This window comes from Microchirus variegatus (assembly GCF_963457635.1).
Source record: "Microchirus variegatus genome assembly, chromosome: 10".
NCBI lineage: Eukaryota > Metazoa > Chordata > Actinopteri > Pleuronectiformes > Soleidae > Microchirus > Microchirus variegatus.
In genome coordinates, this window is record NC_139811.1 from 26776577 (window position 1) to 26803166 (window position 26590).

Genomic DNA, 26590 nt, shown 5'->3' on the forward strand with positions numbered 1-26590 from the left:
TTCAATCAATCAATCAATCTTTATTTATATAGCCCACAGTTTACAAAACATAGTTTGTCTCACGGGACTTCACAGGGTTGGTAACATCCTCTGTCCTTAGACCTTCGACCAGGGTAAGGAAAAACTACCAGGGAAAAAAACCCTTGTAAAAGGGAAAAAGGGTAGAAACCTTAGGGAGAACCACAGGTGAGGGATCCACTCCCTGGACGGACAGACGTGCAGTAGATGTTACCCAAAACATACAATACACAATGACAAGAATAAAAAGTGAAAAAAAAGAAAAAAGTCTTTAAATGCCAGGATCATCTGGATCACTGGGTTTATCACAGCCTGTAGTGAAGACTGTTGTGGTCAGAGACTTGAGGATGACGGAGTCTTCTTTCCTGTCCTGACCTCATGTCGTTCACTGGTGTCAGCAGAACTGTAAGAGATTAAAATCAGTTAAAGATGTGCTATATGTAGATTTATGTGCTACATCTCATGGGGGTACATCAGGTAAGTGGTGAGGGATGAAAAATCGAGGACGGGGTAGAGAAAGTGCGGCTCGTGCAAAGTCTGTGTGCTCATTCTAAGTGCATGATGGGAAATTCCCCCAGCAGTCTAAGCCTATGGCAGCATAAGATAGACTATTCTAATCAGGACTACCTGATCTAGCTTCGACTATAGGCTATGTTAAAAAGGTAGGTTTTCAGTCTCACCTTAAAGGCAGAGACCGAGTCAGACTGTCTGACTGAAAGCGGAAGTTGGTTCCACAGGAGAGGAGCCTGGTAGCTAAATGTTCTACCACCGATTCTACTTCTAGTTATTTTAGGAATAACCAGTAGACCTGAGTTCAAGGAGCGCAGCGGTCTATTCGGCTGATATAAAGTGATTAAGTCACAAATGTAAGAAGGTGCCTGATTGTTCAGGGCCTTGTATGTAAGTAAAAGTATTTTAAAATCGATTCTACTTTTCACTGGGAGCCAGTGAAGAGAAGCCAGGACAGGAGTTATATGGTCACGTCGTCTGGTTCGAGTCAGTATCCGTGCTGCTGCGTTCTGGACCAGTTGAAGGCTTCTCAGGGACTTACTAGGACATCCAGACAGTAAGGAGTTACAGTAATCCAGCCTAGAGGTTATAAAGGTGTGGATAAGTTTCTCAGAGTCTTGTCTTGATATAATATTTCTAATTGTCTTGATGTTGCGAAGGTGGAAGAAGGCTGTTCTACATATATGCTTAATATGTTCATCCAGCGATAAATCCTGGTCAAACAGGACTCCTAGGTTCCTTACTGTAGTGCAAGGGACTGGAGTGTTACTGCCTAGGTTTAGAGCTCCAAGTGCTGCTCTTATATCTTTTGGCCCAAGGACCATGACCTCAGTTTTTTCTGTGTTAAGCATCAGAAAATTACGAGTCATCCACGTCTGTATGTCTATGAGACAATCCTGGAGTTTAATAGATGGGTTTGGGTCGTCCGGTCGTGCAGATACATATAGCTGAGTGTCATCTGCATAACAATGAAAATCTATGTTGTGTTTCCTGATAATGTTGCCTAATGGCAGCATGTACAGGGTAAAAAGAATAGGTCCAAGCACAGAACCCTGAGGAACTCCGTAGTTAACCTTAGTGAATATGGAGGATTCCTCGTTTACACTAACAAACTGAAATCTGTCCGATAAATAGGACTTGAACCAGACAAGTGCCGATCCTCTAATCCCAACGTCTTGTTCTAGTCTATGTAGCAGGATCTCATGATCTATAGTATCAAATGCTGCACTGAGATCCAACAGAACCAGTATAGAAGCCAGTCCTTTTTCAGAGGCCATAAGAATATCATCTTTTACTCTAAGTAGTGCAGTCTCTGTACTGTGGTGGGTTCTAAACCCAGACTGGAACTTTTCAAATACATTATTGCTACACAGGTGATTACACAACTGTGTGGCTGCAGCTTTTTCTAAAATCTTTGAAATAAAAGGAAGGTTTGAGATCGGTCTATAGTTACTCAGAATGCTACTGTCGAGAGAAGGCTTTTTAAGTAATGGCTTAATTACTGCCATCTTAAAGGCCTTTGGGACACAGCCGCTCAGTAAAGACATATTTATTTGATCTAGTAAAATATTTCCAACTTGTGGTAGAGCCTCTCTAAGGAGTCTAGCTGGTATAGGGTCCAACTGACATGTAGTTAGTTTAGAGGAGGAGACCAGTGAGGTCAGCTCCCGGAGGCTTATAGGAATAAAATGATTCAATACATGTAAAGCTGGAGCCGCAGTTAAGTCTAGGCTCGCTGTACTAAACTGGTTGGTAATTCTATCTCTGATCGTTTCTATCTTATCGTTAAAAAATGTTATAAAGTCATTACTACTCAGCGATCGAGGGATCGATGGATTCGTTGTATCATGGCTCTCTGTCAGCCTGGCTACAGTGCTGAAAAGGAACCTGGGGTTGCTCTTATTTTTCTCTATTAACTCTGAGTAATAAGAAGTTCTTGCATGTCTAAGAGCTTTTTGCTTAACACAACACAACTTATTTCAAGTAGAAAAGTAGTAAACTGGGCGATATGGGGAAAAAATGATTTGTGTATAAACGATCTGGCATAAAGAATACCAACATTAATCATTTATTTAAACTTATTATCTAATGGGTTAAGAAAATAAATACTATAAGTTAAAATTATTGGTAGAATTTGTACAAAAAAACCATAGATGCGGTCGTGTAATGGGGATTAGGCAAATTGGACATTAAAATGATGGTAGATGATAGAGTGGATGTTGGTAATCTGGTAATCTGTCCAGGGTTTAGCTCATCTTTCACCCTGTGTCAGATGAGATTGGCAACAAAGTGTGGAAGATAAAGAGGTAGAAGACGAGTGATAAAATAATCCATAATTTTTGGGATATTTCACAAATAGTTTCAGTAATGTTTATGCAGGAGGAACAGAAGACATCAGTATCACTAAACTTAGAGGACAAAAATGTTAATGTAGTATTTCAATACATGCATCCTTTGTTTGAATTCATATGAAAGTAAAATCCAGGTTTTTTCTGAGTACATGTTTTCAATTTTAGACCCATTTGATGAATATGATTATTGCACTTTCTATTAATTAGGATGACTCCATCCAACAAAAGTAAAAGTTGTGTTGTGTTAAGCAAAGCTTACCAGATTCAGTTCACTTCAGTAACAGACTCCTCTCCTGTGGAACCAGCTCCCAATGACTCTCTCTCTGTATTTAACCCTTTAAGGTACGCACCAAGAAAAAAGCAGAGGAAAAAACATTGACGTCTCTGTACAGTGCCTTGAGATAATGTGTGTTTTTTTATTCACTTATGATAACAATAACAACAATCAACAGCACAAATATTATATATTTTAAATATTATATTATATGCGCCATCAAAGTACAAGTGACTTTTCTCTGTGTCACTTCAGAGCATACTGCTCACAGACACTGTGCTATCTACACCAAACAGAGATGGCTCATTCAGGTTGAGTTCAGCTTGATGCATTTTTCAGAGAGATATAGTGACTTAAAGTCATACCTTAATAGTAATACCTTAAAGGGAGTTAGACTTAAAATTCAATTCAGTTCAGTTTTATTTGTATAGCACCAAATCACAACATACATCATCTAAAGTGTACATTTAGACAACATCATGCAGAGCAGAGAAACCAACAATTCACACAATGAGCAAACACTAGGCATCGGTGGAGAGAACAAAAAACTGCCTTTTAACAGAAGAAGAAATGTCTGACAGAACCAGACTCAAAGATGTGCAGCAGATCTGCCTCGACAGGTTGGGGTGAAAGGGAAAATGAGGCCAGAGGAGAGGTGAGGGACAGAAAGAGGGAGAGAAAGGACAAGAGGGAAGTGAGGTAGAGAAAGAAGAAAGAGATCAGGATATTACTGATATCAACTTATAGCATAATAATAATGGTGATGACATGTATGATAATAATAATAATAATAGCCTCAAAACTGGATCCTGCAAGATGAGGACAGAGAGAGAGAGAGTGGGGAAAGGAAGGAAAGACACAAACTAGGGATAGAAAGAGTGTGAGAGAGTGAGTATGATAGCACCACAGGAATTCCCCCAGCAGTCTAGGTCTATAGCAGCATAACTAAGAGATGGTCCAGGTTTCCATGAGCCAGCTCTAACTATAAGCTTTATCAATATGGTTCTCCTCTGACCAGCAGACACAGCTTCACACCGCTATACTCTGGAGACAGCCCCAAAACAAGCCATTGAAATACCACAATGACTCTGAAGCTGTTCAATTAGCTTTACATTTACACAGTGGTATTGAGAAGTGAAATAAAGTTTATATGATTTACAGAAAGTGTGCAAGAAGTGGAGTAATTGGAGTTCATTTTTATTACAGTGAATAAAAAGCAATGGTTGGCTTGAAACACTGAGAACACAACTGTATGTGTGTAAGACTATATAATAACTAATGAGACAAATCCAAAGTTTCTGCAAAAGACAGACAGAATGTGGGAAATATGAGACAGACTGAGCTGTGTGAGCTGGAGGAGGAACAAGGAGGAGCAACAGAGGGAGGCGGCAACACACATCTGGAAATAATCTAGGAGAGAGAAAGAGAGAGAGAACAGAGTCGTGTTAAAAGAAGGGAAAAAAAGGTCAACTTTGTCATACACTTTTATACGTTTCAGAATCTGTGATGCAGTCTAACACAGTCTACCAGTGAAGAACAATACTGAGGAAAAGAAGACAAGAAAAAAGCTCTGGCTGGTTCAGGAACCAAAGCACAGGATATCTGAAAGAGAAAACCCAGCAAAGATCAAGGGAGGTGAAGGAGCCTGAAGTTAGAGAACATTACGAAGACAAGATCTGAAAAAAACTGAAACATCCCCAGGTAAAATTCATTTAAACTGCAATTTAATCTCCATGTTAATGAAGTACCATGTTGAAAACATGTATTCATGCACAGTTGGTGGCAGGGCATTATTGTGCAGGCTTTTAGTGTCAGCAGTATAAAAAGAGAGGTAAACAGCAGAATAAAAAATAGAGTAAACAAAGAAATATGTAAAATCACTACTCTCCATAAAACGTGGCTGTATACTACAAATGCAATAAAGGAGGTGCTACATTTAAACTCCTTTACTCCTAAACGGTATTATGTTTCTATATGATAAGAAATAAGGGTCAGCTGTTCATACTCGGGTCTGATTTGTTTTCTTTGTAACTTCCTTGTCAGAAAAAAGGGTAAAAACGCTTTAATTAGTGATTGTTTTTGAGGAAACTATTTTAAATGAGTGCAATTCTACATTCTGAATTACATGCACTTTTTCATTCCTATCCAGTGTAAATTTTACTGAACCTATCGTACTTCACTTGTTTTCTATTTATTTATTTATTTATTTCAGTTACACTGTGTATTTTTATTTATATACTTGGTGGTTTAGGAGGGTTAATGATCCTCACATGATATGGTAGAACGCTCCAGAACAACTACAACCTACTATATATTGTGTTCCTCTGTTTTAGGACTTGTTTTCCCCTCCACTCGGTCGTATGTATGTTTTCAATTTGCACAAATAGGCCAGAGTGGGAACTTCAGAAATGTAAAAGAATAAATCTTACTAATAAGTGCAGTCATCTGTTTTGCAGAAAACTGTATCACTTTCTCTGATTTTATTCTAAATACAGGTTATAGGAACACAAAGTTCTTGGACAAGGTTGTCCTCTCTGTAGCTAATGTTTTCTCCAGGACAAATGGCGCTTTTCCACTACACAGTCCCAGCATGGCTCGACTCGCTTGTTTTTCCATTAGCAATAGTACCTGGCACTTGGTACTAGTTGAGCCGATACTATGTCGTCAGACTGCTGGCCACTGATTGGTCAGAGTATCTTCAATGGAAGAGTCATGACCGTGACGTTAAACCGAACAATGACAAAGACTACAATCCTGAAAACAAGGACATCTCAACAATCTGCCATACCAAGCTGGGAAATGGCATCTCGGAACTGTGTAGTAGAAAAGTGCCAAAAGTGCACCAAACACTGGTGGACATCATACATTTCAATATTAGCAATTGCTTCATTGTCAGCCACTGCTCAGTTAACCTGTAATAGCTGTGTTGACCACCAAGCATCAGGTGTGTTAATACAGTTGTCAGAGCTAAACTGTAGCCATCGCTTGCTTTGCAACCTCAGCTGCACAGAACATTCTCACCCACTTAACTGCAGTAAAGCCCTCATGACACAACACCCTGGCACCTGCAGTCATAGCTGCACATCAAGTGCTTACACCTCACATTTACCAACCATGTTGCTGGAAACCAGCTTGACACATGGACGTTTGCCATCACTGAAAACATAACTGGGTCACAGGTCAGGCACTCAAGTATAAACATACTTTAAACACTTTAACTTAAGTCTTTGAGCTCAGCTTCAGACAGCCTGGAAACTGAAGTTTGTACTAGTGTTATTCAGGGGAGAGTAAGATTTTTATTTTATGGTCTGAACTGCTGTTTTTACTGTTAATTTGACTATACATTTTTGAATCTTGAATCTCTGATAAAGTCTATAGACAATAAAAACACACATGTATCTATGTACATATGTAGCTTAACATAATTAACTAAATAAATGTGTTAATCTACATTAATTGTGATTAAACGTTTTCTTCTAATGACTAAATTAATGAGAAGTCAGTGTGCATTTCAGACACCAATGTTTTATTGTATGTTTCCTTTCAAACAGAACTACAGGAAAGCACACACTGTAGATGTCCAAATGGAAGTCTCCGGGCAGCTGCCAGCAGTAATATTGCTGTCACTATTGGTGTCTAGATTCGTTAGTTTGCCACTTACATTCCATTTGTTGGCGACTTCCAGTCATTGTCAGTAAATGTGCTGTGACACACAGGCACTTGTCATATTGCATAAAACCTTTGTTTTATCAATGTTTCCATCACTCAGCTTCTTAAAATGAAACCTTACTTATCTCCATCTTCAGCTGCTATCTGACTGACTGCAGGCAAGTGACTGTTTCAGAGGTCACAATACACCAGAATTACACAACATTGCGTTAAATATTGTTATCCTGTATATATATATGTATCTATGAACTTATAAATAACTCACTGATGGAGGCAGCAGCGGAACAACACTTTCTGTCTGCCATGATGTAAAACTGCACATTGTCTCTATGGACTTGTGGAGAAGAAAGTAAGTTTAATTTAAATTTTCCAGTCAGAAAATGCTGGAAAGAAATTCCTAGAATATCTTATACTTTACGGGACATATGTTTTGTTAGGTTGGACTTTTGTTTAGTTTTAAATATCTGCTAGCATCCATATGTTCACTGACTGTGAGCATGAGCTGGCTCCTGGCCATGGTGGCGCTCTGGGGACGCACAGAGAAGTCAGCACTAGTATATGTAAGTGAATAGCCATATTCTTGCTGTCCAGTCCCCTGTACTATTATTTTATTATTATTTTCCATGGATGACTTTTCTACAAACATTCTTGATCATTTAAAAATGACTATATGTTTTGTTTTGACCAGGATTACAGCATACATTTTGTACTCTGTACAGCACAGGTTTGCCGTGGCTATGGGAAATGCCTTCAGCAGTATAATTAGGTTTAGTGAGGAGGGAAGGGAACTTCCTTCCTGTCAGCAGTTTGACTTCCTGTGTGAGGCCAGCAGTTAGTGTAAGGCCACTCACAATTGGACTTAGAGTCCATTGCCAATACTGACAAAAATAATGAATATAAATCAGGGGAAACACAAACTGTACAGCTCTCTGATAAGATACTCTATTCTGTGCCATATTTTGTGACTATTAACATTTTAAGATTTAGCCCACCCCCATACACACACATAAATGTGAGGATGCTTTGGTGTCATCAGGGCTTAGCTTGGGTCCCCCATTTTCATCAATGTTATGATTTAAGACAGGTACTCATTCCAGACTCTGAGAACAAGGGCCTCAGACTGAGGCTTTAATGAATAGAGAAAAAACATGCCAGCTGGTGAGAGAAAGGGTCTATAGGAAAAAAGATAAATGACACAATTTAAAGCATTTGCAGATCCTGCAGCGTGTGAACAGAACATCAACATGCTCCAAAAGAGCATCTCAAACTGCATGATATACCATCAAAGCCACAGCAGTCAGTTCAAAATCAAGTGTCATCATTATCTTTGGACTGTGGACAGATACTGAAAATATCCACTGGTGGATGAACTAACTCTAATGTCCTTTCGTCCAGTAACAAGTCCCTATTTAGAGATTGTGATGAAATTCTGACAGGAAATGGACCGCAATACATGGGACAAGCCTTTAAAATATTAATGACAGATTGTGCCCAGGCATGGAAAAACCAGGAACAAGTCCCAGAGGGGCATTTTGAGTGATTTACAGATTCTGAAAGTGTGATTTCTAAGCTTTCCAATAAAGTCTAACACATGGAAATCATGTGGTCATTTAAATGTAGGCACTCCTCAAACTGCTTTAGGGAGAATTTTAGCCTCAAAGATTTACAACTTCTGGGAGCCAAGAGACATAATCATCACAATTATAAAGCCCAACCCCCTTTTTTATTTTCATATTAATAGCAGATGCTCACATGCTCCCGTTACAGTTTATAATACGATCATCCGATTGAGGCCCAGTAGGTCTCCTTCTTCAGCTTGACAGCATACCTTATCGGCAGAGTCAACCAATGGGTTTGGGGGTTAGCGCCATGACAGACCACAGCTCCGGTCAGCTGCTTCAATGATGGAAGCACAAAACATCCAGCTCATTCAGCTTCAATGTCTCCTTCCTCCCTCGGGATGTGGTAGAGGTTCTAGCAGAGGTGGGACCTCTCGACTGACCACACCAGCTCAGGCTCCCCACCAGAGAGCTGATGTTCCAAATTCCTAGAGACAGCTTTTTCAGCCGAATGTTGAACAAGGTCCCCGTCTTTTGGCAACACCCAACTCACACTGCACTTGACCTCCCAGTCTAGAATGTCTCCAGTGAAATCAGTGGTGATCTTAGTATTGTTTAAATAGTTTTCAGTGACTTTTCGATCACCTGTGTCTCCGTTTCTTTTGCAGAATGTCCATGTCTCAGAGGTGTTTGTGCTGTGTCAAATATTTGATGTTTGTCTTTAACCTCATCTTCTGGGTAAGTATCTGCATGAATAATCACCACCTTCTTCTCATATCTCTTTTTATATATTACAGTGCTTGTCTGTCTTGTAGATACATTGTGATTATTGAGGCTACGTTTGACACTGGTTTGATTTTTACCCTCCTAAACAGCTGGGAGGATGTGGCTTGTTTGGAGTTGGAGTATGGCTGTCCTTCACACAGGCAGAGTTTTCCTCTCTTCCCCTATCTTTTCCATCCCTGTCAGCGGCCAATCTGCTGTTAGTTGCCGGTGGCATCACCATGGTCACTGGTTTCCTTGGTTGTCTTGGAGCCCTTAAGGAGCAGCGCTGCCTGTTGTTCATGGTGAGAAGGCTTCATGCCTGTTTTATGTAATATCATGGGGACATTTATAGTTTTATTTGCCAACATTAAAGAGATGGATTAAAAAGGATAGCTCTTTTTTAAGGTCTGGTTGTATGAGGTACTGACACATCGTCAGACTTTGCTGAGTGCAACACCATCATGGATCATCAGTGAAAACTTGCAGGGTTTTTAGCCATTTAATAAAAATCAGAATCAGATTTATTGCCAGTTTACACAACACTGGGAATATGCTCTGGTCTGTGGTGCACATATAGAGAAAGACAAGTAAATAATGTAATGGAAATAACAGTAATTTAAAACAGAAGTCATCATGAGACCTAGTCGGTATGAAAACTACAATCTATCAGACAGAGAGCAACAATTGTCAGTGCAATATGGAGGCTTAGAGTTGTGGCTCTTGTTTTTGTCCTAATGGAAGAAATGCACCATTATCGCCTTTGGCGGGTTGAACTTCTTTAGCCTCCACAGGAAGTACATCTGGGAGGGTGATGGGTAGGTGGGGCTCCAAATGTGTTGTTTTGTGACTTTGGTGTTCAAAATAAATATTTCTAAATGTTAGACAATGTAACATTTAAGCAGGGATAGATTTTATTAGAGGAGACTTTTATTGTTGTAGTATCTGTTTTGCTTGTGACCCTGCTGGCAGCCATGTTTCAGTGGGGGTGAGCATGTGTGTCTCAGGGCTGAGAGCAGGCACTAAGGACAGGAGGACAGGAGATCAGATAAGAACGAATATGACAGACTGGATAGTGAAGGAGTTTTCCAACTCCAAAAGATTAAAAGCATTTATGGAACGTCATGGATGTAAGACGCTGTTAAAACCTCATAGAAGTCGAAGAAGAAGTAGAAGAAGAGAGCGGGCACTCTGAGCTTAGTACCTCATACTCAACCCAAACTATCACTTTCATGTATTCAGTGAGGGAAATAAGGAAAAACAGGCATATGGTGTGCTTAATGTTCACGTAATCTTATCTTGATGAAATATCATGTAAGCACAGATAATATAGGGCTATATCTTTTTCCTTGTATTGATGTCATTGTCAAACTGCTCTTCACTGTTCTGCAGTTCTTTGTGATCCTTTTGCTCCTGGTGCTGACAGAGGTGACCCTCGTGTTGGTTATACATATCTTCCATGACAAGGTGAGCTCACCATCTGCACGTTTCATGTTCACGTTTCCTATTTCAACTTCCAGGTCATGGCTCATACTGTGAAATAAAGATGTGTTTATTTATATAGCACTTTTCAAAAACAAACAGCTTTACAAATGACAACAAAAATCAATCAATCAATCAATCAATCAATCTTTATTTATATAGCCCACAGTTTACAAAACATAGTTTGTCTCACGGGACTTCACAGGATTGGTATCATCCTCTGTCCTTAGACCTTCGACCAGGGTAAGGAAAAACTACCAGGGAAAAAACCCTTATAACAGGGAAAAAGGGTAGAAACCTTAGGGAGAACCACAGGTGAGGGATCCACTCCCTGGATGGACAGACGTGCAGTAGATAGTAGTAACCCTAACCCACAATTACAAAGAATAGGAAGTGAAAAAAAACAACACAAGATAAAAATAATTAATCAAGATCAAACAGTAAAACTAGATAAACATGTACAAACGACTAAAATCATTCTAAGAAAGCCTTCATGTAATAACGATCCAGATTTAATGACCAGACAAGTTGTTGGTACAGGGTCATGTAAGGGTCATGGCTGAGGAGCATAGGCAGTGGTTCGGTCCACAAGGTGCATATGATGTGGGCCATTCCTAGTGACAATGCCCCCCCAAATTTGAGATACCCCTGCCGGAGATAGAACTAAACCCAACAATATTTTTTATCAACTCGAAGATCTCCCATACATGAAATGGATTCTTAGACAAAAATATTTTTTCTGCTAAGGTTGTGAAATTGACACATATTGTCATATAACTCCAATTAAAAAAGGCTCAAAATATGGGCGTTAGGACATATAAACTAATGCAGAATAGAAATACAAGCTCTGAGAGCTTTAAATGTGATATGTTTCTTGCCAAGGGGTCACTGTACCTACTGGAAAAACTGGATGTGAATATCTTGATCTATGAAGTCGATAGAGACCTTTAAACTACCTAAAATAAGCGGACAGTGAAAAAAAATATATTTTTGCAGAATGTTATCTACTATTATTTACTTTGTGGTTGCTTTGCCAGGGATTATTATAGGAATCCATATGATGGCTTGTTGAAAAGGTGGGGTTGTGCTTAATCCAGCTATTCCAAATATGTATATCTGATATGAACAATGAAGCTGGAATGACACTTAATGTACGAGGTGTCCAAAATGAAAATATATATATATATATATATAAAAAAGAAACATTAACATAAAACTCCAAATCTCTGCAAATTATATAACCTGAGGTTGGTGCTGCTCTATACTACAATCTGGAAAAGAGCTAGAGCAAAACTCAGTGCAAGTCAATCCCACTTCAAGACATTGGCATTTAGTGGAATCATTGCATTTTCCATCTTTACAGTACAAGTGGGTAATGTCTCTGACTTCTTTAGGTGCTGGTTCCTTCTGGAACATCACAGGTTCCATGGACCCATCTTCTCTGAGCTTCCATCCTCTACCAACTGGGTCCCAGAGATGAGTGTGTGCTGTGATGCCACACTGCTGTTTGATATAAGGCTCTCAATACATGTTGCTGGAAGGCATCTTCTGTTGGAGGTAGATTTGCTGCAGATGCATCTGTGGTAGATGCAAGTATGTACTTCAGCTCATCCAGATTGGTGCAGAGATGAGTCCATCCACTCTTTTCTTTTGGCCATACAGAAGGAGGGCATGTTTTCTTGCAACAGGGAATGCTTCTTGCAGGCTTCCAGAAAGTCCAGACATAGTCATTTCCTTCAGCTCACTCAGATGGGACTTCAGTCTTGTGAAGGCAGTTGTCTTCCAAATTCTGTACAAGCTGCTTGTTGTATCGCAACCTGTGAGGTCATGGTATGCAGGCAAAAAATCACAAAAAAGCTTCTGAGAGATTGAACAGACTGGGATCAATCTTTCCTTCAGGCCTTGCCCAGAGTGCATGAAAACTGCAGATAATCCAAACATTCCTTTGCTTGTATCGTAGATAAGCAAAACCAGCACTCTATCATCACATATGACGATTAGATGACAATGCGTCTGTGCAAGGTGCATTGCATGTAATACCAGCCTTGTATCGGCGTCCTCCTGGTGCTCTATCAAACAGTCAATGCCTGACTTCCTGACCCTCTTAACTTCTTCACCATTATCAAATCCACCTGTCAAGATTTCTGTGTTCTCTGAAGAGTCTCATCGGCCCAATACTGGTGATGTAGTTACTCACAAAGCTACACAGAGCAGCCTTGTTCCCACTGATTTTAAGGTATTTCTTTTGGAACACTTGCTTGTCCTGTAATGATATGTGCTCTTGTGGTTTGAATGATGCCTCTTCTTGGCCTCTCTAGGTCTTTGACGGAGGATTGATGGTCAAATCTGTCAAACACTACAACAACACAGCTGATGCCTTCCTTTCCCATTAACATTGTGATCTTTTTCCAGACACACTCGGCCAGGTCGATGATGTATGCTGATGTACTTCAACATTTGGCAGCTGCTGTGACTCTTCAACAACATTGACATCTCTCTTTGCTTGGAAACAGCCAGTAACCTTCGAAAGAGCACATCTGATTCAATGTCAACTTGTTGAGAGCGGACTCCAACTGATGTCTTCATATCCTTGAAGGTTGCACACTGGTTTCTTTTTTCAGGCTCCCAGAAGCTCTTTGTTCTTTTTGATTTTGTCAGACGTTCTTCAATAAAGATGGCATTCTGCTTTGCACCATCTTGGAGGAAGCTTGAGAGCCCTTTTGCAACCTTCTCAGATGCAACCTGACCACTTGCAATATTGATCAATTCCTCAGGAACGATGGCAAGATCAAAAGGATTCTGTCTCTGCTCCACTGCTTCCATTATCTTCTGTATGTCTCTCTCATCTCTCTCCATTCTGGAGGCCCCATGCTCTTGGTGTACTTTTGGGCCGTTTGCATCAGTGTCACAAAGCTCTTTCATGGCATCCACATATGCCGTGGTGACATGTCTTGTCATTAGCCATCTTGTGAGAGCTCCCTTTCGCAACAACTCCACCCTGACTCTTGTCTTCACAATTAATGGTTTGCTCCAGTGTCTGGTCAGATGCCACACAGCTGAAGTTCCAATGCTCAGATGAACAACAAACCCACCTTGCTGCATGAAAGAATATGCTTCTGGTTGTTCATGTTCAAGGGCTTTCATTTCTGGGCTAGAAATAAAAGTAGAACCATAGAAGGTTCTTCGGCTTTTCCTCATAGGCGAACCCTTTTAAAACCCTTTATTCAGAAAAGGGGTTTGAAAGGGTTCTCTGGATCAAAATGGCTCTTACTGGAACCATTAGTGTTACCAAGAACCCCTAAAAAAACCTTTCTTCGGGAAAGGGTTTTTCAGAAGGAAATGGTTCCAGGTAGAACCTCAGCCCTTGTAGAAGGACCGTTTTGGAACCCTTATTTCTAAGAGTGTAGGTCAGCCTTTTCAGACGAAATGGAATGATTGTAATGTCATGTCATTACCTGTCAATTTAGGAAATATCCATAAAGACAATGATGTAGCTGGCGCCAGCTGGATCCAATAGTGAAAACCTAATAGTGGTTAACTCACTAGACCACATTAATATTTATCAAATCAGGTATATCTAATATCTTATCAAAGGTCACATCATTGGGGTAGTGGGCTCTACTGCCAACTACTGGTCTGGAGAGACCAAAGCTGCCAACATTATTTCACATTATTCAGTAATTACTTGAGTACAAAGAAATTCAAGTTGATATAGATAAAGTGTTTTAATAAAGGGATTTCAATTGGCAAATTTTTTCTGTAGAAAATATGCACCATATAAAAAATATAATTATTAAATATATTTTAATACAGCGCAGCACTTACCTTATATAAGTTAATCTGCAGTAACATTGGACTTATCAACATTCCACTGGGCATTGGACTGGGGGCTGCATCACTGTTTTATTTTTTCTTTCATTTTAGACACCTCATACATTACATGCCATCTTCATTGTTTCCATAATATTATACAGTATGTGTTATATATGTAAACAATATTTGATTCCATATTAATTGCAGTGTACTATATTATATGTGTCATTATTACAGTTGTAGTATAGAGCAGCACTACCTCAGGTTACATCATTTGCAGAGCTTTGATTTTTTTATATTAATGTTTCTCTTTTTTTCATTTTGGACACCTCATACATTAAGTGTCATTCCAGTTTCATTGTTCATATCATATAAACATATTTGGCATTGCTGGATTCCGCACAACCCCACCTTTCCAACAAGTAAGATGTGTTCCTATGATAATCCCTGGTAAAGCAACCACAAAGTAAATGATAACATTCTGCATAAATATCTTTTTTTTCACTGTCCGCTTATTTTAGGTATGTGTTTATAGGTCTCTATCTACTTCCTACACCAAGATATTCACATCCAGGTTTTCACAGTATGTCCAGTGACCTTGGCTACACACATACCAATTTTTAAAGCTTGTATTCTTATTCTGCATTAGTTTATATGTCCTAACTCCCATACGGACAGGCTATATTGTAGGCCTTTTTTGTGTTTGGAGGTATATGACAATATGTGTCAATTTCACAACCTCAGCAGAATTTTTTTTTGTCTAAGAATCCATTTCATATATGGTACCTCGAAAACTAAAGCCCTTTTTGACTGATTGTCACTAGCCTATAACTGTAGTGACTAACTGTCTCACCACCTTTGTCTCTGTTTTTAGCTGGATTCCAAAGCACAGGAAGAATTAAAGGAAGGTATGAAGATATATAAGTCTGAACCTGGACTGAAAAAATCCTGGGACAATGTCCAGAAGATGGTGAGCACTCTGAACAAACAATGCATGGCTTCTTAAATGTGGTTTTAAACATTTAAATTAAAAACAGTCATTCAGTACTTCCAGCATGACTGAAGTGCATACTGACACAGTGGCTGAATTAAAGTACAGCGTAAGGGTTGTGATTTGACTCATGATCGGAGTTCTCTGCACTAACGGGGTTTGCACTGTCTCTCCTCTCTGTCACTTCCAGTTCAAATGCTGTGGGGTTACCAACAAAACAGACTGGTATGATGTAATGAATGGAACGCTGCCCTCGTCCTGCTGCTCTGTTGGGTTGGAGCAGTGTGTTGATGGATGGAGTGAGGTTTGTTTGTTGCTCAGCTACACACACACACACACACACACACACACACACACACACACACACACACACACACACACACACACACACACACACACACACACACACACACACAGGGTAGGAAACCAATATACACTGAACAAAAATATAAAAACAACACTTTTGTTTGTGCTCCCATTTGTCATGATCTGAACTCAAAGATCTAAACATTTTCTACACAAAATCACCATTTCTCTCCAATATTGTCTAAATCTGTTAGTGAGCCGAGATAATCCATCCCACCTCACATGTGACATATCAAGGTGCTGATTAGACAGCATGAATATTGCGCAGGAGCGCCTTAGGCTGACCACAATAAAAGGCCACTTTGAAATGTGCAGTTTAGCTTTATGTTTGCAAAACAGTGTTGCATTTATATTTTTGTTCAGTGTAGGAAGTACAAAAAGAGGAATAGTTCTAGATAAATAGATAAATTATCTACAACTTATAACTGTGTTTTATGAAACTCTATGTGAATAGAAGTTATTATTGTTATTGTTATTATTAGTATTATCATATTTGGTAATATAATATCACATATCACATTTGATGAGCACAGTGGAGGATGGGCTCACAAGAATCTCCAATAAAGACTGTTCAGCATGGTTTGAACACCCTTGAATAAAGAGGACACTCACCCTGTCACCCACTTTGGATCATCTTTCAAATTCTTGCATAAGCACTCAAATTAGACTCTGGAGGGACTTCTGTGCACATGTTCATTCTCATACAGATGCTCAAGACAACATCAGCAAAATAGCAATACTTGAAAGCAGCTATGGAGTCCCTGGGTGGAATGGGCAGTAATCCCAAATATTTTTGCACTCTATTTGTCATTTTCATCTTTCATCTGTTTGTGTTCTGCAGCCATGCTATCAGAAGGCCAGGCAGTGGCTGCTCACTAACATCCCCTCAGTCCTGGTGTTTGGAGTGTGTATTGGTGTTGTGCAGGTAAGTAGTAACAATATCAATGTCTGTTATCTGTTATTTGATCAGTACTGAACTCACACAGTCTGTATTACCAACATGCATCTAAAAAAAAAACAAAAAAAACAATCTGTCCTCACCAACTTTCTCACCAACAAAACACATCATACAGCTCTCACTCAGGTAGAAAAGGTAACACTTTATAATACAGACCTCCACTTATGGCGTTAATGCCCAACATGTATTTTGTAATTATTCTTAAGAAGAGTACATAAAAAGTACTTACAGGACAATAAAGTAGTAACAATTTTTAGATGTAAGAAGAAATGAATTATACTGTAAATGGGTCAATGACAAATAAAGCTTCTAAAAAAAGGTATTTTTAAAATGTATTTTCTAAATAGATGTAATGCATATTTTTGAGTCCTGAACAATGTGTTTGAACATTTCTCATATATTGAACAACTATTCTAACTGTTTTAACTAATTTTTTAACAGTATCTTTAACTTCACAACAAAAAAAATGTCAGGTGGCACAACCAACTATTTATAAAAAAAATATATACATTGCTAATATTTATTTAAAATTAATTATTTGGAAACTATACCTTAAGGTGTCTACACTAGATAAACATTATTATTTTCATCATTGTGGGGTTTTTTTTAACAATAATTTAAGATTTTTGGTCTCTGAAGGTCAGGTTTTAAGCTTCCTTAACATCCAATTTTACATTTAAAGACAGGAAAATAATCACACAAATACACAAATTCATATATTCAGTATAATAACTACACACATTACATTTATAAACCATTTGGTCACTTTGAAGTATCATTTATTGGTTTAAATTGGTTGCACCACTTGACAAATAATGGTTGCACCACCTGACCACATTAGTTATGACATGAAATATGCTGAAAAAAATGCATTTTCATTTCAAATAGTAACATGTGTTTTAGACATCAGTTAAACCTAACCCATCAAAAACAATTCACATAACATTACATCTTTATGATTAGGATCGAGAACAGTCGCAATGAAGTGCAGGGGATCTGGGTAGATGTTAATACTGACTCTTAAAGAGCAGAGCGTGCTTTTCATTGTTTTCACTCCATGTTCTCAATCTTTGTGTAGAAGACACTTTAGCGCTGCAATTAATGGAATAACAGATGCATCAGATGAGCTGATGTCTTTAGTTAACTGCTCAAAGAGAGAGAATGTTCTCTGGTGTGAAGTCAATGTCGCAGAGAGTTCATAATCTGCTCCGTATGCAGCCAAGTTTCGCTTTAGCGCAAAGAGACGTTCCAGCATTTAGTAGGTGCTATTCCACAGTGAACTCGCTGTGTTTAGGCCGCCGAATTATCAGTGCATCCCTAAATATAACATCTTTATTGACAAGAACAATGTAACCGTAATAATGACATATTTGATGGTGTGACTTGAGTTTCAGTCAGCACATGGACAAGGGAGCGCTTGCCGATTACATGGGGGCGCAGTGGCCTTGATCCCCGGTTTAGAAAAATGTGTGATGTATAAAGAAAATTTATTTAAAATGAACAACAACTCTTAGCCTGGTGGGGGGCAAGTAAACCCTGGCAGTCCACCAGGCTTATAATGCACTGGGGGAAACCCTGTAATAATAATAACTGTTGTAGAACTTTGCAGCAGGTGAAACTATATGTGCTAGATGTTATGACTAAGTCCATGGAGCATGGGTAGTTCGTAATCAAAGCACAGTTGTCAGCTGGATCATTGTTAATACTTAACCAGTGTCATGCACATTTTGATAGTGATATTGGCATCGAAAATGTACAAATTATCATGCAAAATGATTTAAAGTGTGTAATATCTTTCCATTCTAGAAGTGTCATGGATAACCTTAGAGCCTTGAATAGCATTATATAGTCACATTCCTTGCAGTTGTGCCAACTGATTAACAGTTGTGCCACCTGACAATTGCAACTAAACTCAAATTAAACAGCTTCTGTTTGGATGCAAGTATTATTTTCTACCCTTGTCATGAGGTTCACACAGAACACTTTTTTAAGAAATAAAGAGTTTATGATAAAACCATTTTTTTCTAGTTTTACATTGGTTTACATTGGTTGGACCACCTGACATGGAAAGTGTATCAACCTACATATACCTTTTTTGCTTAGTCCCAAGGTTCCTCTGGTTGATGCAACATTCAGTTTACAGCTATTGTCTCTTGACTTCAAAATAAAGTCCAATGTTTATGGTCCACCCTGATATTTAGGAAATGTAAATTTCTGGACAAAAGTTTTGCAGTTATTTTAGCAGCGTTTAAACTATTGATATTAGGGGAAAAACATTATTCAAAAGACTTCAAACATAAAATTATGCCCGAGTATTTTATTTTGAGTTTATCATTATTAAAATAAAATTTTTAATACTTTTCTTAGTCTGCTCACTTGCAGCTGCATCACCTGGTATCTTAGGGGCTTGAGAAGCCAAAACATAAAATAATATCTATTATTTGAATTTACTGAAAAAATGTATGAAAATTAATTGGTTTTATAGAATAAAGTGATAGATGTCATGAAAAGATAATTTTTTTTAATATATATATATATATATATATATATATATATATATATATATATATAATGGACTTGGACGCAAAAATATGCACGTCATGTCATTGACCCAAATATAAGTTTTCACCTCCTCCTCTTGACAGTCTTGAAGAGCACAGGTTACAGTCTGCTCTACTTTTGTCATCATTGTTTATGTTGAAGTATTTCTGCTGACATTACGAGGCATCACTTATTGCTGCACACCTGCTCAGCTCACCTGTAGATACAGGAAGTGGTATCAGGGTAGTTTTACAAGATAGTACATTATAACTTATAATGCATACTGTGTTGATGTTGCAGCTGACTCACCCTAAGCAGGACAATGTTGCCTGGTAAAATGGCAGGATATCATTTTTTGCCCTCTTCCCTGTTTTGTATTTCAGATCTTGGCACTGGTTTTCTCCATGCTGATGTACTGTCAGATTCTGTGTGCTGAGAAGCATTTGGACTGACATCTGTTCACTGGCCTGTGATAGGAAGGCTGATCACAAACTCCTTTGGAATCTCAATTTGTGTTACACTTCCTCTGAAGATTCCTCAAAAAAAACAATGCTATCTAACTAAAACCATTAGTGGATGAAATGGACACAGTTGGTACAAACACAGCCAACAGTGAGTGAAGAGCAGGAGATGATGAATCATGAGTATTGCTGCTTGTCTTTGTAAATGTCAATCAATGCCATGACTTAAATCATAAATTATATTTGATTTGAACTGGCCAACACAAATCAATGACCATGATGCTGTAAAGTAATCTATGGGTAATTTTCAATGAGTCATCTGAAAATTCAAGGGCAAAAGAAGCACATAATGATCTGCTGATCTTTATTTTACGGCATCTTGAGTCTGCTTTGCTTATTCACTGATATGAAAAAAAGTGTGGAATTATCATTTAATTAAAATTCATGTCATGAATCCTCCATGGTTGTCAAGAACAAAAGAGAGAACCCTTAAAGGTCCAACATGCAATGTTTGAAGGCAGTCTCGCATTGCTGCTTCCAAGTGGAACTTGAAATTGTAATCACGACATACACATTGTATACAGCACATCCTCAGTACGTCATGAATATTAACAAAGCAGTGTTCTTATGTACTTATCTCATGAACACAGTAAACAACCCCATTTAGGGTTTGGTGGGCTTTGGCCTTGTAACTTAAGTCTATCAGCTCTGTCTTTCTCAGTTTAGAGGTTGCTCTACAACATTTCTTCATTGGCCAGAGAAGTGATTTGATTTATGTCAGGATAGATGGCAGGAGAGACAAGAGTATGACTGAAAACACAAAGATGCTCCCATGAAGAGTAATTCATCTATTATAAGTACAAATGCTTAGAAAACCCAGTTGTTCAGCAGTTTGACAAGAGTAATGCTTGGTCTCCCCTCCTGCCCCTGTGCTGCTGCTGTATATACAAACAATGTTTAGTCAGGTGTGATAGTTTTACTCTACAGAGTCTGTTTTCAAAAGAAGGAAACAGTCTAGAAACAAGTCAATCAGAGATGGTAGACTTCACCCCATTCATGCAATAAGCCTCTGGCGGCCTCTGTTGGTCATATTGTCAAGTGCAAGTGGAAGCACAAAGACAAACAAACACACAGAGCCACTGTAAACAATACTTCCCTCCCACTCCGTGGGGTAAAGTAATAATGTAACATCTTTCTATTCACAAAGACTTAACAGAGGCAGAAAATAACATCAACAACGTCAAAAAAACAAAAGGTAGACACTGCAGATTTAATATTTTGTGAGACTGGATGTTGCATATTGAACCTTTAAATGAAGGACCTCCTTGTTCCATGTGTCAGTTATGGGACTAATTTTAGAGGACTTTTCTTATGCACGTCCACTGTAAAAAAAAGATTTTATTGAAGACAGTTCAGATCTGAGGAGAACTGAGGAAATGACTAACATCTAAACAGTGAGGCGTCATCAGTGTGCCAGGTATGATACATATACAGTAGTTATTAAGCCTTGAGATAATGTATTAGGTCCAAATGCCTGGCATGCCTTGGTATCTAGGGAGGGAACCTTGAAAGGTGCCTAGTTTGAGTCTTATGAAGTTATGGCTGTTTGAACACCAGGTCTGGTTATAAGAATATGTGAGTGATTAAACTTAAAGATGTCTGAAGATTAGAATTTTCCTCATGACCCCAGGACGACTGCGTGTTGTGAATCCAAATAGACTCAAAGAGAATACACAACGAAATGTACTTTTGCTAAAAGAAATACAATCAAGAATGAAATGAAGATATAATACAAGTAACAAATAATATAAATAATAAAATCATACATAACATCACCCCTCTTTTACTCATTGCTGCCTTCTCTACCATATGACTGATGAATTCCACCTTCCAGGCCAACAAGGACATCAGAGACAAACTCTCTTTTCATGGAATGAAGGACACCTGTAACACCAGGGTATATGAGGATATACACATGATATACAGTGGTATGCAAACGTTTGGTGAACATGGTTCATGGTGCCCCCTTTAAATGTTCATGATTTTCCTTTATAAATCATTGGTCGTTTGGATAAAAAATTTCACTTAAAGATATCATATAGGAGACAAACAGTGATATTTGAGAAGTGAAATAAAGTTTATATGATTTACAGAAAGTGTGCAAGAATTATTTAAACAAAATTAGGCATGTGCATAAGTTTAGGCACCACAAAAGAAAACATTTTGTGCATCCTCCTTTTGCAGAAATAACAGCCTCTAAACGCTTCCAATAGCTTTCAATTAGAGTCTGGATTATGGCTGAAGGTATTTTGGACCATTCTTCTTTACAAAACATCTCGAGTTCAGTCATGTTTGATGGTTTCTGAGCATGGACAGTCTGCTTTAAATCACACCACAAATGTTCAATAATATTCAGGTCTGGGGACTGAGATGGTCATTCCAGACTTTGTATTTGTTCCTCTGCATGAATGCCTTAGTAGATTTTGAGCAGTGTTTAAGGTCGTTGTCTTGTTGAAAGATCCAGCGCCGACACAACTTCAACTTTGTCACTGATTCCTGGACATTGTTCTCCACAATCTGCTGATATTGAGTGGAATCCATGCGACCCTCAACTTTAACAAGATTCCCAGTCTCTGCACTGTCCACACAGCCCCACAGCATGATGATGGAACCACCACCAAATTTTACTGTAGGTAGCAAGTGTTTTTCTTGGAATGCTGTGTTCTTTTTCCACCATGCATAACACCCCTTGTTTTGCCCAAATAACTCTATTTTAGTTTCATCAGTCCACAGCACCTTATTCTAAAATGAAGATGGCTTGTCCAAATGTGCTTTAGCATACCTCAAGCGACTCTGTCTGTGGCGGGTGCAGAGAAAATACTTTTTCTGCATTACTCTTCCATACAGCATCTCCTTGTGTAAAGTGCGCTGAATAGTTGAATGATGCACAGTGACACCATCTGCAGCAAGATGATGTTATAGGTCTTTGGAGCTGGTCTGTGGGTTGACTGTGACTGTTCTCACCATCCTTCACCTCTGCTTATCTGAGATTTTTCTTGTTCTGCCACTTCAGGCCTTAACTAGAACTGTGCCTGTGGTCTTCCAATTCCTCACAATGTTCCTCACAGTTGAAACTGAGAGCTTAAATCTCTGAGATAGCTTTCTGTATCCTTCCTCTAAACCATGATGTTGAACAATCATTGTTTTCAGGTCATTTGAGAGTTGTTTTGAGGCTCCCATGTTGTCACTCTTCAGAGAAGATGCAAAGAGGAGAAACATTTACAATTGACCTCCTTAAATACACTTTCTCATGATTGGATTCACCTGTGTATGGAGGTCAAAGGTCACTGAGGTTACCAAACCAATTTTGAGTTCCAATAGTTAGTGCTAAAGGTATTGAAATCAATAAAATGACTAGGGTGCCTAAACTAATTTTTTTTAAATAATTCTTGCATACTTTCTGTAAATCATATAAACTTTATTTCACTTCTCAAATATCACTGTTTGTCTCCTATATGATATATTTAACTGACATCTCTTATCCAAACAACCAATGATTTATTAAGGAAAATCATGAACATTTACAGGGGTGCCCACACTTTTGCATACCATTGTATGTCATTATATCACATGTCACAGGAGCCAAAAACCTTCCTCATAAGAAAAAAGAAGGCTTAAATAGTCTCAATGTACCGAAAATGGTCAAACCTTGATGTCAGTGAGGACAAAGATCTATAGTAACTTCCCTCCTTCCAGATTTAACCGATTAACCAACACACTTCACATTTCAGAAGTAAATGAAAATCTGATACACAAAATAGTGCCTATTTAGCATGTGATGCAAAAAATTAAATTTGTAGATTAAGATGTAACATCTATGAAACATGACACAAAGTGTATTTGATGGTTCTTTTGACATGTTTGAAATATTTAGCAACTCCATCTCAAATAAATACTTCAAAAATTACATTATTCTTATTCTTTATTATTCTTAAGTATTCTAGATTTCACTTGATTTCACTTCAATTGTCCTGAATGCTTCGCTGCTTCTCTGGATATTAAAACATGAAAAAATACTTCTTGGATTGATCTGACTAAGAGCACACCCCCTCTCTTCCCTGTGATCTTGATGAGCCTCATCCTGTTCACCTGTGTCTGATTTGCCACACCTGATTTCTGTTCTCCACTCATCTTCCTCCCTACTTAAGTCTGCCCTTCCTAGTTTGTCTTGGTCAGATTGTCACTCGAGTCGGTGTCTTGCTTCCTGTGTGTTCAGCTGTCTCCCTGCCTGTGTATTGCTGCAATCTGTGTCCTGATTTGTTTGGTTTGGCTGGCTCAAATGAAGCAATAAATCAGTATTGAACCACTTTGTTAATTGTATTGAACATGGGTTCATCCATTCAAGGGTTCATTTCAGTGACATCTAGTGCTGAAATAGACAACACACACTGTCAATAGTATATTATGTTCAGCTGATTCAGTAGACATATGTTGACTAGAGGGCCCACGGTTGGTGTAGTGGTTAGCACTCTTGCCTTTGCAGCAAGAAGACCCGGGTTCCTGGGTTCGAGCCCCGTTTGGAACAACTTCGGAACAAGGGCCTTTCTGCAAGGAGTTTGCATGTTCTCCCCGTGTGTGCGTGGGTTTTCTCCGGGTTCTCCGGAGAAAAAGAGTCCAAAAACATGCGATATGGGGATTAGGTGAATTGGTCACTCTAAATTAACCGTAGGTGTGAGTGTGTGAGTGAATGGTTGTTTGTCTCTATGTGGCCCTGTGATGGACTGGCGAACTGTCCAGGGTGTACCCCGCCTATATCATGACCCTCTGGTGGAGTAAAAAGCGGTAGATAATGGATGGATGGATGTTGACTAGAATCTGGGATTGAGAGAGTGTGTGCTTGAGAAAACAGAGTAGGTGCAGGGAGGTGGGCTTTGTGTAACTCAGACAGTCACGACATTTGGGGATGGGAATTAAGATTATTTTATTCAGGAATAAGAGTTTTTCCACTGTTTTTGGACTCAGGCGATTTCTTCTTTTGCTGACAACTTCTTCAGCTTTTGAAAAAACCCAAGGAACAGATGAGGCTCAAATGAGGATAAACATTTCTGTGCTCATTCCAGTCGGCCAGAGGATCCTCAGATCAGTCATGTATCACTAAACTTCAAATGTGGCATTCGATGTTCGAGACCTGTGAGCTCTTGCCAGTGTAGCATCGAGATCTAAACTTGTCCAAAGGTTGAAAGCTGAAAGAAAAATAAAGATTTGACAGTCATGAACACAGACAAGTTTCTGTGTGTGTGTGTGTGTGTGTTCATAATTACCAACTTACAGCTACCTGTGGAGGATGGATTTTGTGCATCTGCTGCTGGTTGAGGTGAAGCAGAAGTTGAAGGATCATCTGAAGAAGTCTCCACTTCTGTGTGCCTCACCAGTGCTGCACATTCAGCTGTAAGTTTCCGTACAGCATTTTGGGAATTTTCTGGACTGTAAAATCTGATGGCTTTAAATCTTGGATCCAGCAGTGTGGAGAGTGACAGGACAGTTGAGCTCTCGAGGTTGTCAAACTTCTTTATGTGGGTTGTAGTGATATTCTGTCCAAGAAGTGTTGCTGTTTGTGGTCTTCTGTATTACTTCCCCGGTTGCTTGAAAGAACTTCTTTACAAGTGGAATCACCATTAAACCTGACACTCTCTTCTCCTGGGACAGTTCCACAGTTGCTGCATAGAATGGGGAGAGCACTTGTGATCTTGAGAGAGTAAGATTCAGAGACACACTGTGATCATTTCAATGAATTGATGACACATTTAATTAATTAATGACACATTTATTTATTTAATGTTGGCACTGTTCATCCTCCATATCACTGTCTGCAACGTATGAAATACTAATTTAGTCTGTGTACGTCTTGGGTCTGTGACTGCCTACTCTACCCTAGAGCTCACCGCACGTCACTGGGAACAGATGGAATTAGACGGCACCGAAAGCTCGATTTGAGGTCAAACCGCCACCTCTACCGGTGTTCCAAGGGGAGCTAAGGAATAAGCAGCTGGGAGGAAGGAGTTCAGAAAACAGTGTGCACTCACCATCCTGAAGCCAAGTCTCTGACAGGAGCATGAAGTCAAGTTCAAGTTCAATAATTTATTGCCATGTCAACACAGTTGATTGGAATTTGTCTTGATGCCCTTCCAGTTAAAAAAAAAAGACAATACATACATACACAGGAACATACAGTACATGAAAACAATCGCATAGACAATCATTCAAACGAGTAAAATATTATTCAACTTCCCATAAAGTGTCTTGTGCAGCCTATAAAGTGCATTTCACAGAGGTCATTTAGGAACAACTAAGGAGTCTAATAGTGACAGGGTAAGTACTATTACAAAAACGGGATGTTCTACCCCTAAGACTTTGGACTCTCCTACCAGAGGGCAGTAGTTGGAAGAGGTACCTGGCAGGGTGGGAGGGGTCAGCTAGTACTTTGTGGGCTTTATGGCTGGTCAGTGTGGCATAGAGGCTACAGATGGGATGGCATGTTTCCTCTCTGAAGAGGTGGCGTTACCGTACCAGACAGTGATTGAGAAGACTAGCACACTTTCCACTGTAGCTCTGTAGAATTGGAGCATTGCATCCCTAGCTACACCAAACTTCCTGAGCTGGCGCAGAAAGTGAAGCCTCTGGTGGGCTTTGCTTATAATGAGGTTGGTGTTAAGCTCCGTCTCAGCAGCATCCCAGAAGCGGCTGATAGGTAGCAGTTCTATTTTTGCCGTTGCCGCTGCTGAACCACGTAAATTCCAAGAATTTCGCACCAGACAGGAAAAGCGACACAGACTCT

The 26590-nt window shown here is 39.1% G+C and overlaps 1 protein-coding gene across 1 annotated transcript; it reads left to right on the plus strand.

Moving 5' to 3' along the window:
- The first annotated feature begins 4627 nt into the window (after positions 1-4627).
- Positions 4628-21773, plus strand: tspan4b (tetraspanin 4b). The gene is made up of 8 exons (XM_083897061.1): positions 4628-4854; positions 9050-9119; positions 9257-9448; positions 10536-10610; positions 15313-15408; positions 15620-15733; positions 16637-16720; positions 19678-21773. Exons 2-8 carry the CDS (start codon positions 9051-9053, stop codon positions 19744-19746), a joined length of 699 nt encoding a protein of 232 aa, XP_083753187.1. The 5' UTR covers positions 4628-4854; position 9050; the 3' UTR covers positions 19747-21773.
- The last annotated feature ends 4817 nt before the right edge of the window (positions 21774-26590 follow it).